Source organism: Cloeon dipterum, chromosome 4 (assembly GCF_949628265.1).
Source record: "Cloeon dipterum chromosome 4, ieCloDipt1.1, whole genome shotgun sequence".
Lineage (NCBI taxonomy): Eukaryota > Metazoa > Arthropoda > Insecta > Ephemeroptera > Baetidae > Cloeon > Cloeon dipterum.
Window position 1 is genome coordinate 6918948 of NC_088789.1, and position 17705 is coordinate 6936652.

A 17705-nucleotide genomic window follows, 5' to 3' on the forward strand; every position below is an offset into this window, starting at 1 on the left:
ACGGATTTCAGGATAAACAGAATAAATAAATACAAAGAAAGTTTTCAGCGCTTTTCATTTTTTTTACCTGAGTTCTGCTTGGTTTAGATAGTTAAGAGCCTGAAGTGGTTGGCTATTTGCTCCACTTTGAGTCCGAATAAAAACTTGCAAACTTTGCTGAACTACCACTTTGAACGATGGTATTTAAAAGTAAACGAATAAGAAGCAACTCAAATGGATAATGACACATACACTTCAGCGCCAGTACTCATATTGTTAGTAGAATCGAATGCCGCAGCGTTTTAAAAAAGCAGCAATAAGTGTGCTCTCTCTTGTACTCTCTTTTCTCGCTCGGACAAAAACAGTCCATTCCTAAGAAATTATTTGGGCGACGTTCCAACAAGCGAAATGCAACTCTATACAGCCACAAATCAATGGGGAAGAGGCTATCTTTCTCAGTGTGAGAGATTTTTGGCCAGGAGAGAAGGGACGGACATGATTTTCGACAAAAACAGCGAAACTCCCAGAGAAAATATGTTTAGACCAGCAGAACAAGGAGGTCTAGAGAGCTAAAAATTCAGACCTCGTCTTCCACCTCACCCAGGAGCATGACAAAACAACAAACGGAGTGATTTGTGAGGCTGGCTTTTATTGATACAATTCTCTGAATTCGTTGGTTTCCAATTCGATCAGCAGAAAAATATTGCATTTAAACAGGAAATGCGTTGAAAACAATAACCCAGTTTCACGCTTTTTGGAATGGCAGTGTGAAAGAGTAAAAATTATGTAAATATGATTGTAGCGTGAAAAGAGTTAAAGTAAAACTGTGTATATTTCAAGTATGATTCTCCAGCTTGTTCAATCTATGCATATCCTGGAAGGGCTTGATTCAAACATTCATTATCATTCGAATTTCAGGGATCTGTCAGGAATTTGCTAATGTATTTAAAACTATCAACAAAAAGGAAGCGATATGTTAAAAGGTGTAATTCATGATGAAATCGGTAATTTACTACATGATCCAACTCTTTTTTATATTTTGGAAAAATGTTTGTTTTATTTTTATAAGGACGGCAACAATAGGCCAAGTGAAAATTAACTCTTCTAGATTAACAACGATAGATAACTTCAAGAGCTACAGTAAAGCACGTTGACTCGCTTTTCAGAGCCGCGCGCTTGCGATTATGTTCGCACCTCGCGCCGATGGCGATCAGCAAGAAGTGTAAGCAGAAATTTGAACAAGCAAATCGAGTTTTGCGTATGTGCACTCACCTAAGGCTCGCTACCGGCGGCGTGGCGTACGGCACTCCGAGAAAGGCCTCCACCTCCCTGGGGGCCCGGGCCCGGGTCGTGAGCGTGATGATGCCGCGCAACGGTCCGTATCTGGTGCGAACAAGTCTGGTGCTGTAGCGTCCGCCGGCGGCACCAGCACCGGCACTGCCGTCTCCGCCGCCTCCGCCGGGGCCCGAGCCGCCTCCACCGGCCCCCGACACCTTGAGGGCGCCCACGATGAGGAGGCAGAGCGCCGCCTGAAACCCTTCCACTCGCATCCTCTAAGACTCATCGCCCTCCACCATTAAGCGCGTGAAATTTACGGCGAATGCGTCCGATTTGCGTGCGTTGTCCGCCTCCTCCTCCTCCTCCTTTTTTGTCGCAGGCTCGGTCTTCTCGGATTAATGCCGCACCATAAACAGCGGCATCGTTGTTGCTCTTGTTATTATTATTAGGCCGTAATAATAAAGAACGGAGGAACGAAAGAAAGCAACTCTCTCTCTCTCTCTCTCTCTCTCTCTCTCTCTCTCTCTCTCTCTCTCTCTCTCGCTCTCTTCGCGTGCGTACGCTCGTGTGTGTGTATGTATGTGTGTGTGATGCAATAACGAACGGCAGTTAGTAGGTTGTAAAAAAGCAGCGCTGCCTGTTGTGCCTGCTCGGGCAATTCGTCGTCGCGGCAAAATTATTAATAAAAAAAGAGAAGCAGGACGTCTGGATGCGGCTGGCGGCGCGGATGAGGGTCATGAACTGCTGCTGCTGCTCCAATATGGCGTCATCATGCTGCATTATTGCTGTTGCTTGCACCGGCGACGAGAAAGGACGAGACAGCGGCGGACGATCAGGCGGAGGCGACGGCGACCGTGACACTAGCACCGGCGGTGTTTACGCACACCTGGGGACACATAACTCTAAACGCGAAGCACACTCGCGGCGGTGGCGGCGTCCGGCGTCAAGTGGTGGCGGGCGGCGGCGGGCTTCAGTGGCCGAAATCGGCGACACCTCCTCTCGTTCATGCTCCAGTTAGCCACACACCATCAGCAAAAACGCTGCGCGGACGGGCACATGGCCTCGCTGCTGCTGCTGCAATCCCTCGACTGCGCCGCTGGGTCTCTCTTGCTCGCTGCCTCCACTCTGCTCACAGCATCTGCGCTGGTGCTGCTGCCGCCGCCGCCGCCGCCGCTATGCCGTAGAGCAGCAACCAGCCAGCGAGCGAGCAGGAAGTGCAGATTTCATCCCGCACAAAGGCTGCCTATTCGCGCACCGCGCTCGACCGCGCCTTCTTTCTTTCTTTTCCCTCTCTAATTCTTCTGTGGCAGCTATTTTTCCGCTGTGACGTTTTGCCACCCACTTTCCCTGCCTAAATGTCACGCAGTTTAAACTTTATCTCCGCGCGCGAGTGAGAAAGTGGACCGCCTCAGTGTCGTCATCGTCATCGTCAGTGTCCTTTGCAAGCGTCAGAATTTTCCTTCATTACCAGCCCCTTGTTTTTTTCATATTTGGCTCTTAATTAACTGGTTGCGACCCCTCGTACCCCCTCCCATCTCTTTCTCTCGCTCACTCAACCCCGAGTAGTGGCACACGAGTGCAGGCAGAAAAGTCGGTGTCATAACTAAGCCGCGGGGATCATGGTGAACTGGAGCACAATAAAAAAGATTACGCGCGCTCGCTGCATCCCAAAGCGATTTCTGTTTGCGCGTGCGTTCCGAATGATAACAATGGTCGATCGGCATATTTTGAATAGAACCCTACAGAGAGCTACACATCTTCTTAACAAAAGCGTTAGGCAACAGCAGGGGGGTAGTGTTTTTGTTGTCAAGCGACTTCGACGTTAGCCCCCGAATCTTCAAAAAGCTAATTGCCCAAAATGACATTTATCTTGAAATTGAATCTGGAAATAATACTTTATTTGCAAAAAAGGAACGCAGGACTTAAAAATTTAATCATAAGAATGGGCGGCCAAAAGTGAAATTTGAAGGGAAAAATTATCCTTAACGATATTTTGTTACCAGCACATCCTGTGAAATATAATTCATGCGTTAGCTGCAGGAAATTTTGACTCTCTGATCGTTGTTTTAGCGAACCTAAAAGAGAAAGTGACTGGATCTAATTAAACACTCACTCGTTCTACGTGCAACACAACTCCCTCTTACAAAATTCCTTCCTTTATTTAAAGCTATTTCAAAGAGTGAAGAATCCGCTTCATCTTTTGACATTAAACATTCGTGTACATCAGCTGCTCAAACGAGAGGATTTTATGGCCAAGACCCGGAATATATTTTCATTAGCATTCAACTTTAGAATCTGCAAAATTTGAAAAAATAAAGCTCATAGCCGGCCATCCTTAGTCACTCCATGCAAAAGTGACTCCTTTTTTAACAATAAAAATCAATGACTTTGATCTGATATTGTCAGTTTCTTTCTTTTGATATATATATATATATATATTTATCGAATAAAGGATCATGGATAAAATACAAGTGCCGCAACGCAGAGCGCAGAGATGTGATTCAGGTTGAACCAAATGAAATCCGTGCCTGTTTATGTACATCATTTTTTTTGCGGAATATGAGGCCAAGCGACACAGGAAGGCTTGCGCGCACGCTCACTTTTACTCTGCACACAACAAAGTAAGGTACACCAGGGAGCGGTAAAAATGACCGCCCGCATGTACACAATAGGGGAGTGGAAATATATACGGGGGTGAGCATTTTGTCACCCTCGCGCCTTATCATTTTGTCCTCACTCGTGTGCTTTTTGCATTTCGGCAAATTGTGACTGGAATTCTCTCATCTCCCTCCACAGTAATTGCAAAATCTGCATTATCGCGACACAAAACGACCGATACCATCAATCTGCGGGGATTGCGCAGCGCGTGCGAATATTTCGCGCTCGCGACACGTTGAGCCGCAACACTAATTGCCATTGTTCCAGCGGTGCACGCGGGCGGGCACACTCACAAATTCGGGATGCAAGGGAGCGTGTGTGCGAGGGAGCAAGCCGAGCAGCACGAATAACACGTGCGTCGAAGGGAATTTCTCATATATGCGGTGGCTCAGGAGCAAATATATTATAACTGGCTGAAGACGTGGAAGACACTTATGGGGCACACCATAAATCTCTCGCTGCTCGCGAGCGCGCCGAGAAAGGAGCAGAAATATTTCTTTGTTGCAGCAAGAAAGCGAGCAGGCATACATACACGCGGCGGCGGGCAGAATTTGAACGCCATGCACCAGACGATGGGAATAAACAAGCGAGCAAGTGGTGTGGCTGAACGAGAGAGCGGGCGCGGCGTTGCTTGGGCTTTCATCTCCTTGTGCTGCTCGGATGGCGAGGGAAAGGTTAGAGATTATTGCGGCGGTATGCAAAGAGGGCCTTTATAAAAATACTCGGGCCGTCATAAATAAGAAAAACAAAAGCACAGGAATGTGTGGCGCGGGGCCGCGGCGGCTGCGGAGGCGGCAGCGTTGGTGGCTGATGCCTGCCTCCGCTGGTGCTGGTGCTGGTGCTGCGCTGCTTCGGATGCTGTGTGGGATACGTTACGTAGGCGGTGGTGGGAGCGAGTGTAGTTAGTGGAGAACGACGACGACGAGTGAGTGAGGATCGATAAAGTGAAGCCCGGGGGTTTAGAGCGCGCGGTGGCAGAGTGAGAGAGAGCGAACGAGAGAGAGAGAGAGAGAGAGAGAGAGAGAGAGAGAGAGAGAGAGCCAGTGAGCGAGGTTGAGGCTTCGGCCCTGTATGTGTGTGTATGTGTATCAAGTGTAGAGATCTCGTTCTAGTTTCAGGGGAGGAGTATTATATGAAGACGAGAGAGAGAGAGAGAGAGAGAGAGAGAGAGAGAGAGAGAGAGACCTTAGTGGCGGCTGTCCCACTGCCATCGCCAGTACTATGCCTCATTGGCGCGCTCGAGGGGACGCGTGTAATATAAAACCGAGTATTTAATACATTATTCGCGCGCGGCGGCGGTGCGCGCCATATGCACGTATAAATCAACGGCGGCTCCGCAATTATCATCTCGGTGTCAACACCAATTATCGTTGTCATTATTTAGAGCGCGACCAATTAATCAAAACGATAATAAAGTTGGCCCACCGCGCAAATTCGCAACACTTCAACGCGCACGGCGGAGGCTGGTGCGCATTGCATGACATAATGCCGTGTGCAGGAATTTGCGTATTAATGCAGTAGGGTTGCCAGACTGCCGCTGCAATAGTCCCCTCTGGATCACTTTCGATCACGTGAATGGCAATTGCGTTCATGATTTGAACTGTGTCTCTCTTGAGCCTACTTGGATTTTCCGATCTGAGTCAATAGGAACAGAGGAGCCATTATCTCGTAGCACAAGTACGCTTGTAAATTTTCACTTAGAAGTGGATGAAATATTAACCTTTACAGAAATCTTAACATTTGAAAAATCAACAAATTGTTTACTTTTGAATTGGATGAAAGATACAGTTGAATTGGGTTCAAGGACACTTCATAATATATTTGTGATTTTTGGTTCTTCAATTAGCGTGGCTGTAATAGTCGAAACATATGTGGATGAAAACGAAATTTCGCGACCACAGCGAGGATCAAGTACAAATATTTTGTTTGGTTCAAATTATTATCCACAAATAAATGGCTTCTTAAGAGCAACGAAAAGTCTTCATGTACACCATGTACACAAAAAGAGCTAAACACAATTACAGTTGATGTGTCTCATTTTTTGGTGTTTGCGAACGATAAATTTCATCTTGGCAACCCTAAAAGTACCGCACACACCGCCTGGGAGGGAGAGAGATGCGTTGGTTCCACTCGCAATAACAAGCTACCGCGTGTGTGCCCGCGCTCACTTTTTATTTCATTCATTCTGACACAAAGGTGGTGGAGCGTTGGTTATTGTTGCTGTTGCTGCTAGGGCAGATATTATTATTGTTATCGCACTCGGAACGCCACTGCCGCCACTGCCACCGCCACAGCCGCTGCTGCGTGTTCGGTCGGAACGCAAAAAACCGCTTCCACCTGCCCTTTGCCGCTCGTATTCGGCGGATAAATTGCACTCGGGATTTGAGCAGCAAAAATCAGTTGGCTCGGGGAGTTCGGAAGTGAATCTAATGAATGGAGTCGTGCCGGCCAGCGGCGTTGAGTGTTTATCGCGCGTGCACCGCACCGCCAGAAATAGAGAAAAGGTGAGTGGGTGGGCGCTGGAGGCAGGGGAGTGACGGGTGGAGCTGTTTCCTGTTTCGAGGATTATGTTTCCACACGTCAAGTGGCGCTTGTCGCTCGCGAAATGCGACGCTCGCCCGATCGCTAGAATGAGCAATAAACGGAAAGGGAAGAATGACACGCTGCCTTCCGCTCGGAAAAAAAATGGACCGGGGCACTAGCTTCTCGCTTTTCCAATCTGATCGATTCAGCGGATTTGCTTTTTGCTTTTGTGGCTTTTCCAATGCTGCAAATGCTATTACTAGTAATGTAGGCTTAACGCAAACGGCTCTGCTAATTTGCCAATAAACCTCAAATTATCGCGGAGTGGAGATTTGTATTTTTGCATGATTCGTGAATTAATATTAATGGAAATTCATCTGTGGCAACGTTTTAATTTGCATTGCCGTTCTATTGTTTGCGAGAGCAAACATTATATCGCCAAATAAAAAGGGACGGATTTGTGTGTTCTGTCGCACTTGTCTCTTTTTCCCTGACTGGCTACGCAGTAAATGTAAACAGCAATTTTTATCTCAAAGTAAACTGGACCGCCAGTTTGGACCGCCAGTTTAGACATCTTCATTGCCCAGCCAGCTTGCAACCAAGCAGCGGAACTCGCGGAGGCAAAAAGCAGGCACTGATGAGCGCAAAAACCGACCGAGATTTCGCACTTCATTTGAGTCGACTTCTTTGTTTTGCCCCGAGAAAAAGCACGCAGAGCAGAAAGTCTGCATCGGCGGGCGAACAAACTGTCGCGCGAGCGGACGACAAGAGCCTTGTTTAAATGCAACGGCATAGCCTTTCAGCCAGCGCAGTTGACAGTGCGCTATTTTTCTTTCTTTTTAAACTTGCGAAAGGGGCCTTTGTCTTGTGCGAGCAAAAGGAATTCTGCCGCCGCCGCCGCCGCTGCTCGCCTCTTTTCGCACAGCGCAGAGAAGGGAAGGAGAATGAGAGAGAGACAGACGGCAGCGCGTTGTAAAAGGAAAACAGGCAAAAAGTTCGCAACGACAACGTGCGGCGGTGGCGGCACCGACACTATTTACTGATCCGGTACAGATGATGGGCAGGGAAAAAGCCGCCACGCGACCCTCCGACCACCACGGCCACCACTATTTTATTCAACTTTTGCGGTGTAAGTGCTGTAAATCATCTTCGCCATCAGCTGTAATGGCTGCAGCGGCGCTTTTGGCCCTAACTCATTCCGTTTGTTTGTTTGCTTTACGACCCTTTTGTAGCCAAATTTTATTTATTCGCTCGACACGACCTGCGAATCGATGGACCAGCTCTGCCCACCCCCTCTCGCAGCAGCAGCCAATAATTATTTAAATTTACTGCGGCGCAAATGGGGCGAATGGTGATTGAAACATCGGCCGATGCGAGAGAGAGAGAGAGAGAGAGAGAGAGAGAGAGAGAGAGAGCGCTAGAGAAAAAAGCGGCAAACGCGATAAGGCCCGAGCTGCGCGTTCAAAGCCGCCTAGCGATGGTGAGGTCTGTTTAGGCAACCGGGCGAACAGAATTGACGGGCGCGTTGCCTATATTAGCTTCCATTACTTTGAGTAGCTGCTCGATATGGCTGGCTTTGGATCGGCCGGGGCGTGCAGCCAGCCTCAGTTTCTCTGCCCCGGTCCTTTTTTGTGCACCAGCCAAACGAAAGCAAATTTTTCTCTGCTTTTAATGCACCATGTATCCGCAGGAGAGCTCGACCGATACCGCGAGAGGAGTTTTCCACTTTGGAAATTATATTGCCTCTATGTTTCCACTTGGCATTTGGGATGCGGATGAAAAACAGGCCATCGGGCACATAACCAGCGAAGAGTGAAAGTTTCATCGTGTCGGTATATTCTTTGATGTGAGGCTGAGGCAACGTGTCTGTGAATCCAGCTCTTATTATAGATGAAAATGTAAATGAAAAGAAATATACGAACAAAGATAGTGGCATAAAGTGGCATATAAATAACCTAATGAGCCATCTCAATAACTTCGCAATTAATTCAAATCAAACAGGAATTAAATGGAGAGAAAATTATATTTTAACTCGTTCGTCTTTCTCATCACTTTCCCGACTGGCAGATGGACTGCTGCAAAGGAAATAGATGGAGATAAAATTAAGTGGAAACAAATTTTTACTGCAGACTAATGAGAGTTTTTTCCAAACCCCTTATTCCAAATATCTGGATTTTTCTAAGTAAATAATACTGTTAATAAATTGTGACCTATTTTATTTACCTAAATCAAACTTTAGGCAAAAGCAGGGACATCTGAGATTGTTGACCAAGACTTTCAAGCTTCGCGTCTAGAAAATCAGATTTCCAGAGTGAAAAATCGTGTATGTGATACGTGACAATCGCACAAAAAGGGCAGTTTTAGAGCAAAATCCCTTCGAGCATTCCAATTTCGGGCATAACCAGGCGCACCACTCTTGAGTACCAGAACGGGCCACAAATAGAAGAGATGATAGTGTGTCTTACAGAATTAAGTATTATTCCAAACAACACGGCAAGAATGATAGACGTTAATAGCTATTGGCGAGAATTTCTCTACAAAAATCGTAAAATACGGCCAGGAATCTGTTACGTAACCCAAACAAAAATTATAGTCGGTTGTTGGATCGAGTTAAAAAAAATAATGTGTCAATATGCTCGTTTTGTCATAAAAGAACAAAATAATATGATCTTGCTGTTGAACGCAATTTCGTGCTCGCAGCAAAAATCGAACAAAGTAAATGAAAAGAAAATTTTATCAGCAGCAAAATAAAAAATTAAATGACTTTGAATCTCTAACCTCCTATTTAAAATTATTAAATTATTAACTTGCAAATCATGAATGAAACCAACTCATTAAAATCGACCTTATATCCACCCGTGGTCTATATGCTAATCATTTTACATTAATTGAATTTGCTGAATTGGACGAGCGGTAGGGAAGATCTTTCCGCACGAGACACTTTGACATGAACTTCGATCAAAAACAAGCCACGGGACTCTTTTTTTGTCAAAAACCAAGCATGCTACCATGTGCGTGAACTGTGAATGCTTGCGAATCAGGCTAAGTAGAGCATAAAATGCGATAGCTTCAGCTGACAAGACCATCACTCGCAGAGTGCGGGTTGGAGGCCCCTTGATGTTCAAAAATCGAAAAATCCGTCACCGGGAGCACATCCCCATTCTAACACAATTCTATCAAAACACAGGGAGCCGAGGTAGAATGCAATCCCCACCAAACTGCTAAACAAAACCGGTGGAGCCTCCAATCTGCTTCGACAAAGTTTTTTTTAAACCGTGTGGAATGATTCACCGCGCGTTTTTTGCGTCACAACGATAAGCCGGACTTTTATAATGTGGTTTATCGTGGATCCGCTCATTTTCGACGATGCCCAGAGTTTTATAATTTGCTTTGTTTACACAAAATTGTGGTGCGTTACAAAATAATGAAATCCAATACTTTCTGATGTGGAATTAATGAGGCATTAACGGCACATAAAATGCAACAGTTTTTTGTTTCTTTAGAAAAGGATTTATTGACACAGTCGGTTGATCTTTTTTCATTCAAACACGCGGGGAAATTCCAATATTTGCTGTATTTGTCAAAGTCCCGAGTTGGCGCCGTGCCGTTTCACTCACAAAGACACGCAGCACAAGTTCAATATTTACAAATAATTATTGCGCTCGAGTGGGCCCGTGTGACTCTGCAGAGCAGGGCCAAGCAATTTGCACCGTGGCCATTCTTCCCAATTCATTATTCCGCTCCTTGCCTCTCGGCACACGCTATTGAAAAAGAGAGAGCCTCATTTGCAGCTTCCCCCTTTGCATTTTTCCACATCCCCTTTTGGCTTTGTGTTGCGTGATGGAAATTCCGGCCCAGCCCTCACGCGCACAGAAAATGAATGAACAGATTCAGTGCCGGCGGCCGCAGCACCGTGGCTAACAACCGAATTCCGCAGGTTGAAAGTGCAAAAGGAAATAATATATAACTCTTTTTCCTGTCCGACCGGCGATAAATCTCCTCGTCCGTCCGCACTTAATGAAGAAAATTGCGGCTTTAGTTTCGCAATAGGTATTTTATGTGCCGCACGTCACCGCACGTGCCAAATTGTGATCAAATATAATTGGACTGGTTTCATTTCTTTGCCTGAGGGACTACCAAGACCGAGAAGGAAGTTAAGCAGTGAAATTTTGTCTGGATGAGGCGTGTTTAACGATTTCATTATGTTATTTAAGCCTCTGAGACAATAATGCCAGATGATGATCAAAATTTATATTATAAAATCATTTGTACACACAGTCTGTTTTTAATAAATTGTTGTACAGTATGATTACTTTACAAAATCCTTTATAGGACAGTCTGTCTATTTATTTTTGATTGCACGAATGATTTATTTTATACAAAAGTGTACAACAGAAATAAATCGAAAAATATATACCTGATTTAGCTTTTGTTTTACGTTTCGTATTTTTAAAAGCAGAAAAATCATGGTCAACAATACACTAAACTAATCCAAGAGGATTGAAACAAAATTTTACCCATCAAGCAGCTTACTTTCTTAAGAAAATGCTCTTATAATCGGGTGAGCATTGTTTTCCTACTCCAAATCATATTTTTATTAGTTATTTCCTCACCAAAATGTATCATTCCACTTTAATAAATTTTTAGGAGACATTCTTCCTCAGCTAATGTTATGATACGATGGACAAATTCTGTCCATGAAAGGAATGTCAACTTTTGTCCTTACTGAATCAAAGTATTAGAGGATTTCGCATTAAAAACTACTGGGAGTCGGCGAGGAAATGCAAAATGACTGTCAGGCAAATTCCTCGTCGAGCGAGCCGCGACCTACTTGGGAGAGATGTCCTCTTCTCGGAGCAGCAGTTGTGGTGCAATCATCGCGAGCAGCAGAGCCGCCGCCGTGGCTTCGTGGGGCCACTCACTTCTTCATGCTCCTTGATTTATTGGCAAAGGGAAAGCGAGGCGGAGAAGCGTTTAATTTTTTGCCTCGGCCGGCGGCTCGGCACTCGCTCTCGTCGCCGTCTCCTCTTGTTTATTTGCTAAATAAGAGTTGATTTATAAAGGGCTTACGGGAGTGCGTAGGCGCGTGTTGCGTCCGCTGATAAATAATGTCGGGCGGCCGTTCATAAAGGAATTAACTAGGATTAGCGGCGGAAAGGGCGCATAAATATTCCAGCGCGTGTCGCACCGAATATGGAAAAATTCTTCCTTCCGCAGTCGCCACCGCCGCCGCCGCCGAGAAATGAGAAATTGATGACGACGCTGGCTGGCTGCTGCTGCACGGGGCCCTTTATGAAGCCATCAAGCCGACTCGAGAGGTCATTAGTATCCAGAGCCGGGCAAAACGCGCGTGTGTTCTGCGCGCCTTTAATTAATGAACCAACGAAAAATCCCTCTCGTTGCGCGAGCCATTTTTTAATTGGCCGCTTGTCTGTGCTGCCGGCCGAACAAGAAGAGGCTAATTCACGATTGCCCCATCGATTTTTCTAATGGGCTTGTTTTCATTTGCGCGCGAAGTTCATTAAGGCGCTCGCGCGTAATTTCGCTCGCGTCCTGCTCGCTCGCTCGCCCGCTCTGCGGCGCCGTGTTTAATAAAATGCCGGCGTGTTCGCCCCGTCCGCCGCCTCCCGCGACCGCCGTTGTTAACTGCATAAATGTTCGCTCAACCGACGACGGCCGGCGTACGCACGACCAACGTGTACACGTATATCCTTCAACAGCTACATACTACTTTCGTCAAAATAAAATAACAAACGACCGCCGCTCAGAGGACGGATTTGCAGTGCGTTCGCCGTCGTAAATCAGCCCTCGAGAGCACTCGCCAAGCTCGTTATTTAACAATTAGCATGAAACATGGGGAAATAAATCATTGTTAAAGTAACGCACAAAAAATCACAGAAAATAGCCAAAAATTCAGGAATCTATGTTTTACTAATTCTCAATTAGGCCAATCTGCCTTGATTTTCCTTAAATTTAGCAACGCAAAATACTTAAAAACAGAAACATTGCGTTTGAATTGCAAATATGTTGCAAATGATTTGGTTAAATAAGAAAAATGTTGTCAATCTAGTTAAAAATTTTCATGATTTTTCACTTAACCTAACAGCTTTTACAGCTGAAGAGAATTTTTGAAATTCGAGATCTGAACGTACAAAACTCGACTTTACTGTGGCATATTTTCATCTCATTTTAAACTCTGTATGATTCAGATGATTATAAAAAATAAAACATTATTTTCGGATCAATAGGTATGTGTTATCCTTGTAAATAAAAAGCATGTTAGTGGCTCGCCAGCTGAAATTTACTCCAAGGAGACGCGGTATTTCTGATAATATTCACAGCGGACTGAAATTTTTGACTGAGCGTTCCCAGGTACTCAGGCGGCAGCGAAACCAATTAACCCCCTTCTGAGAGAGAATGCTAACAACGAGGGTGACGTTTAAACGCCCGAAAGGGAGAAATTTCCCCGCGATAGGGAGATCATGATGAGGGAAAGAAACTTGTAATCTAATAAGAAACCTTGCTGGGGGGGCAGCCTTTCAAGTAACGTTTTCTTTCAGCAATCTATTATGAGGGATTTCTCCATAGATTTTATCGATCTAATATAAGATAAGAGATGATACAATCTACAACTTTTTACTCAATTACTCGATTGATTTATATCATTCAATTATTTCTCTGATACATATTGTACTCAACTAAAATTTATCAACTGGAAAAATTGTACCGGTACCTAATTAAAAAATGTATAGTCCATTATTTTTTTTTAACATGAGCAGGGCGTATGGAATACAAAAAGGTGAGGAATTCATCCTCGTTGATCGCGATGGCACGAAAATGCTATTGAGGCAATGAGAGTTTCTTCTTAAATTCTCTAAGATATTTATTCCAAGCATTTTAAGACTTTATTTGGGGAAGAATCACGTTCGGCATGTTTTCTCGCACAGCAAGATACGTTAAAAATGCTCTAATTCCCTCCTTCAGTATGCACAAGGATGTCAAGAATTGATTGTAGAGAGTGCGTTTGTGAGTAGGAGGATAGTGTGGCCTTTTTTGCTTGGAATATATATATATAATGTTTGTAAAACGTGCTCGATGATGCGTTCAATATACAAAGGTATAAATACATATATATATCTGAGTAAAAGAAATGCCATTAATTTTTAGATCGCGAAAAATGCCTGCATTTCTTTGGATATTGGAATTGGTTTCCAATTCTTCTACAAGAATTTCATGGCATTTTTTGGTCACAATAAACAAACATTCATGCTGAGAAGGTTCGAATTTTTAAAAACGATCTGGTCAGACAAAACTTTAACGTAAGTGATTTTATTTATTTGTAAGCATTTTTATCACTCCTATTTATTTTTCAGACAATGCTACCAAAAACATTGAAGTCAAGGATTCTGGAGATAATCAAGGATGGCTATAGCGCTTATAATAAGGATAAATACCGAGATGCCATAATGATTTCTTCACAACTCATATGCTTGATATTGAATTTACAACCACAAGAGGAGTGCCTAAATGAACTACGTGAATTTTTGGCCACAGGCCTTATTCAGCGCAGTATTTTTCTCAGTTCTTTGGGAATGTATAGTGAAATCATTGAAGACCTAGAATATGCAGTAGAACGCACAAATTTCTCAGAAGAATGCATCGATCTCCTTAACTTCACCACGGGCACTTTCTACGACGCTCTGGGAAACAACGAAATGGGAGATCGGTATGCTGAATTACTTAATGACAGATACAGAAAGCTGGCACCCGAGGAAAGGCAATGCTTTGTAATCGCTCAATACTTGGAGCTGATTAAATGTAGCAGAAATCTGAGTGATAAAAGAGCAGCTAAAATTATCGGAGAGTTTTTGGCCCCACCACCACTGCACTATGGACAACACGTAGAGCATCCAATCTTTTCTTCTGCATTAAAAATTCAGGAAGATCCATCTGATAAGATTTTGGTGGCAGCAAGAGATATCTCTATTGGTACTAATACTGTTATTACATCGTCATTATCCACCATTTTATAATATTTATATTACAGGAGACGTTCTTTGCGTTGAAAATCCAATAAGCTATGGAATGTTCATGTGCACTGACATAGATTGGTCCTCTGGAGGAAATGCATGGTTGTATTGCACCGAGTGCTTCAAAATGTGTTTCTGTTTAAGACCTTGCAGCAAATGTTCATGGGTAGGCTAATTCAAAAATATCTTGATATTTGTTTTGAAGAGTTCACTCTTCAAGCATTTTTAACAAATTGATCGTGACAGCTAACACAAGAATTTCCACTTAAATTAACACAAGAAAAAATGTTTTTTAGCAGCAAAAATATATTTTGTCTAATCAGACTTGTTGAATTTAAGCGTTCTACTATAGTGAAAATAGCAATATATCATTCACTTCTCTCAAAATTAGTCATAAATAAAATTGTTATGTATTTTCCAGATAAATTATTGCAGTGATCAGTGCGAGAAAGCAGCTTGGGACAAATACCACAAAGATGAATGTGCTAACATGAGTAAGTTCATGATGACAGACGAGTGTGTGTCAAAAAATGAGAAATTCTTCAGCCAAACATTTCCATTCTTTTTCTCTTCAAAAGTTTTGGCAATGGTTGACTACAAAGCAGATCCAAGCTCTGCTTCACCTGAAATCAAAGACCTTTTTGACTTTCGTCACAAATTTGATGTTTCCTCAGATGCATACATTGCACTTTTTAAAAGCCCATTGGTTTTCAACACCTTGGCAATGGTATCTGCTGGTTTTTCCAAGAGCACGGCTTGTATGGAGAAATTCGTAAATTTCTTGATGGACGAGGCATTGCCCAAAGCTTACGCACTCCTGGAGGAATGCGTCACGCCTGTTTATTTCCATGATAGCGGAGTGATTTCCGTTGAAAAGCGCGGCTGGGGTATTTACAAGAGTTCGTCGTTTTTTGAAAAGGCTTGTGATGGCAATGTGCTGAGCACTTTTTACCAGAAAACCAGGGTCATCAGAGCTGTGAACCCTATCAAAAAAGGAGAGAAGTTGACTATGAGGCCTAATTGGAGAGGTTTTAAATGGGAAGAGAGGAAGATGCTGAAACAGATTTACTCAAGAAAGTGTGAATGCGATAATGAACCACCTTATACAGAGAACTTCATCCCTAAGGAGCTTATGTTGGATGAAAACTTGCCGTTGACAGATGAATTTAACAAATTTTTAACTGATTCTCTTCTAACACAAGGATTTTCACAATCAGGACTCAATGAGGAAAACTTTGAAATGCTCATTAAAGTATCAGAGCTTTTCGTGGGGAGAGGACAGCGGGAATATGTTGCGCTGCGTGAACTGGTCGGTCGATTCATTGAGATTTATTTCCACGCTCAAACCACGAGGTTTTATCCATCAACTGGCATGCTCGACAAGACAAAATGCTTTTACTACGTGGCTCCAAACAATCATCTGGAGGATAAAACAAATTTACTAACTTTCAACTCTGTCCTACTAGTTAAAGAATCTTTGGAACTAATGAAGAAGGCACGCGTAGAGGATTCACTCATAAATAATAATGTCTGATTCCTCATCACTCAGAACTAAGACTGGCCTCGATAATCTTCCCTAACATGTGATTTGAACCTTCCTCCCTTAATTTTAGTGCCAAGTATAGAACTGGTGACAGCATATATGAAGATAACTGTTACAACTAATTGTACATACTTTTAATTAGTCAATTTTAGATTTCAAGGGATTGGCCTCTCTTGTATAGATTTAAATATTAAAAAAGTTTTAGCTGTAGTATACGCACCATGCACCTAACGAAATATTCGTTCAAAATGTTCTTTTTTAAAATTACTGTACTTAATTTGAAACATTTGTGTTTCTAATTTCTACTTAAATGTGAACTAATTTCCTTTTCATAAAATTAAGAAAATGTATTTTGACTAAGCAAGAATAAACAAAAACTGTATAAATGACGTACAAGCAAATCCTTTTTATTGATATCAGAGTTTTTCCTGACGATATTACGATCAATAATAATTGTAACGACGTCAATTTTCGGGCACCCAGTGGGGAGAGCGGAGGGAGAAACTCAGGTACAAATAAAGGCACCGCAAGAGACTCCCTCTCTCGAGTGCGCGACTTATCTCTCATACACGTAAAAATGTTCATTCCATAATATGTTAACCTCTTTAGAATTTGAAAGTCATTTTTACATTCGTTTGGGACAGAAGTTTGGGCAGAAAGTGCAATTAAAAATAAACGAATAGGATAATGATAAACGCCTCTACAAAATATTTGAAGCTAATTCACAAAAATAAGTCAAAAGAAAAACAAATGCTAAAAATAGCTTTAAAAGACAGACTAAAATAGAGGTTATTTTACGACTTACATAATAAAGGTGTATTGAACAAGTTGACCTGGACAAAACCACAGTGAACCTAGTAAAAACAACTGTCACATAAACGCCTTGCATGCAGAAGGAGTGAAATTGTGTCTTTTGGTGCGGGTTGCATATCAATCCCAACTTTTACAGTGCGATATTTCAAGTTAATATTTTCTGGTCGTTGCTTAGTTTGTTCCCTGCGTCCCACTAGATTGCAATAGTCTCGAAAAAAAAACGAAAATGAGTTTAAGAAGATCGTGATTTGGTTAAAAAGCGCTTTTGAAAATTTCCATTACAATACCATTCACATGCGCTTACCACAAATTGTGGCTAATTCCAACACTCGGCTCACGCTCATGCCATGAATATGTCGCTCGCCCAACACGCTTCTGCCCTTGCTCGCTTCTGATGGTCATTTTTTACTCAATTGCCATGACCGACACGCTTGCAATCGACAAGGCACACATTTCGCGCTTCCCCCATCAACCCAATTATTTGGCGAAACCGAAAATCTTTCGCCGCGCCGTTTTTCGCGCCAGCATCGCTATTTTTACTCATGCATTTTTAACAGCACGGTGTTGAGAATAATTGAAACTCGCTCCCCGGCCACTGATGAATGTGGTGATGAAAAAAATTGCTCCTGCTGTTTTTGTTTTTCTGTTTTCATCTGAAACATGTATGCTGAAGCGCAGCAGCCTAGTGTTTTCTCTCTGGCGAGCTTCGCCCCCTACATATCATTAATGAGGTGTTTTTTTCGCACAAGTTACACACTGAACGCATACATAAAAAATTGGCGGCGGTCGCATTCATTGCTCGCTGTCGCCGGCGATACATTGCGCAAAAGGCCCCGCTCCAATGTGTGCCGATTGAAAATAAAAATATTTCAGCGCACCAC

The 17705-nt window shown here is 43.3% G+C and overlaps 2 protein-coding genes across 2 annotated transcripts in view; one reads left to right on the forward strand and one right to left on the reverse strand.

Moving 5' to 3' along the window:
• Window positions 1-2429, reverse strand: part of LOC135944027 (neuroligin-2-like) — a 73379-nt gene extending 70950 nt beyond the window's left edge. Inside the window, exon 1 of the mRNA XM_065490706.1 lies at window positions 1252-2429. Within this exon, the coding sequence (XP_065346778.1) occupies window positions 1252-1529 (278 nt within the window). The 5' untranslated portion in view covers window positions 1530-2429. The remainder of the gene's footprint in view (window positions 1-1251) is intronic.
• Window positions 2430-14030: 11601 nt separating this feature from the next.
• On the forward strand, window positions 14031-16023 carry LOC135942354 (uncharacterized). Its single transcript, XM_065488426.1, has 4 exons — window positions 14031-14427; window positions 14486-14634; window positions 14890-15969; window positions 16018-16023. Exons 1-4 carry the CDS (start codon window positions 14031-14033, stop codon window positions 16021-16023), a joined length of 1632 nt encoding a protein of 543 aa, XP_065344498.1.
• Window positions 16024-17705: the final 1682 nt, after the last annotated feature.

Coding starts and splice junctions, on each gene's coding strand:
- LOC135942354 (XM_065488426.1), top strand. CDS start 14,031: ATGTATAGTGAAATCATTGAAGACCTAGAATATGCAGTAGAACGCACA. Junction 14,428..14,485: donor AGCAAGAGATATCTCTATTG/GTACTAATACTG, acceptor TTTATATTACAG/GAGACGTTCTTTGCGTTGAA. Junction 14,635..14,889: donor CTTGCAGCAAATGTTCATGG/GTAGGCTAATTC, acceptor TGTATTTTCCAG/ATAAATTATTGCAGTGATCA.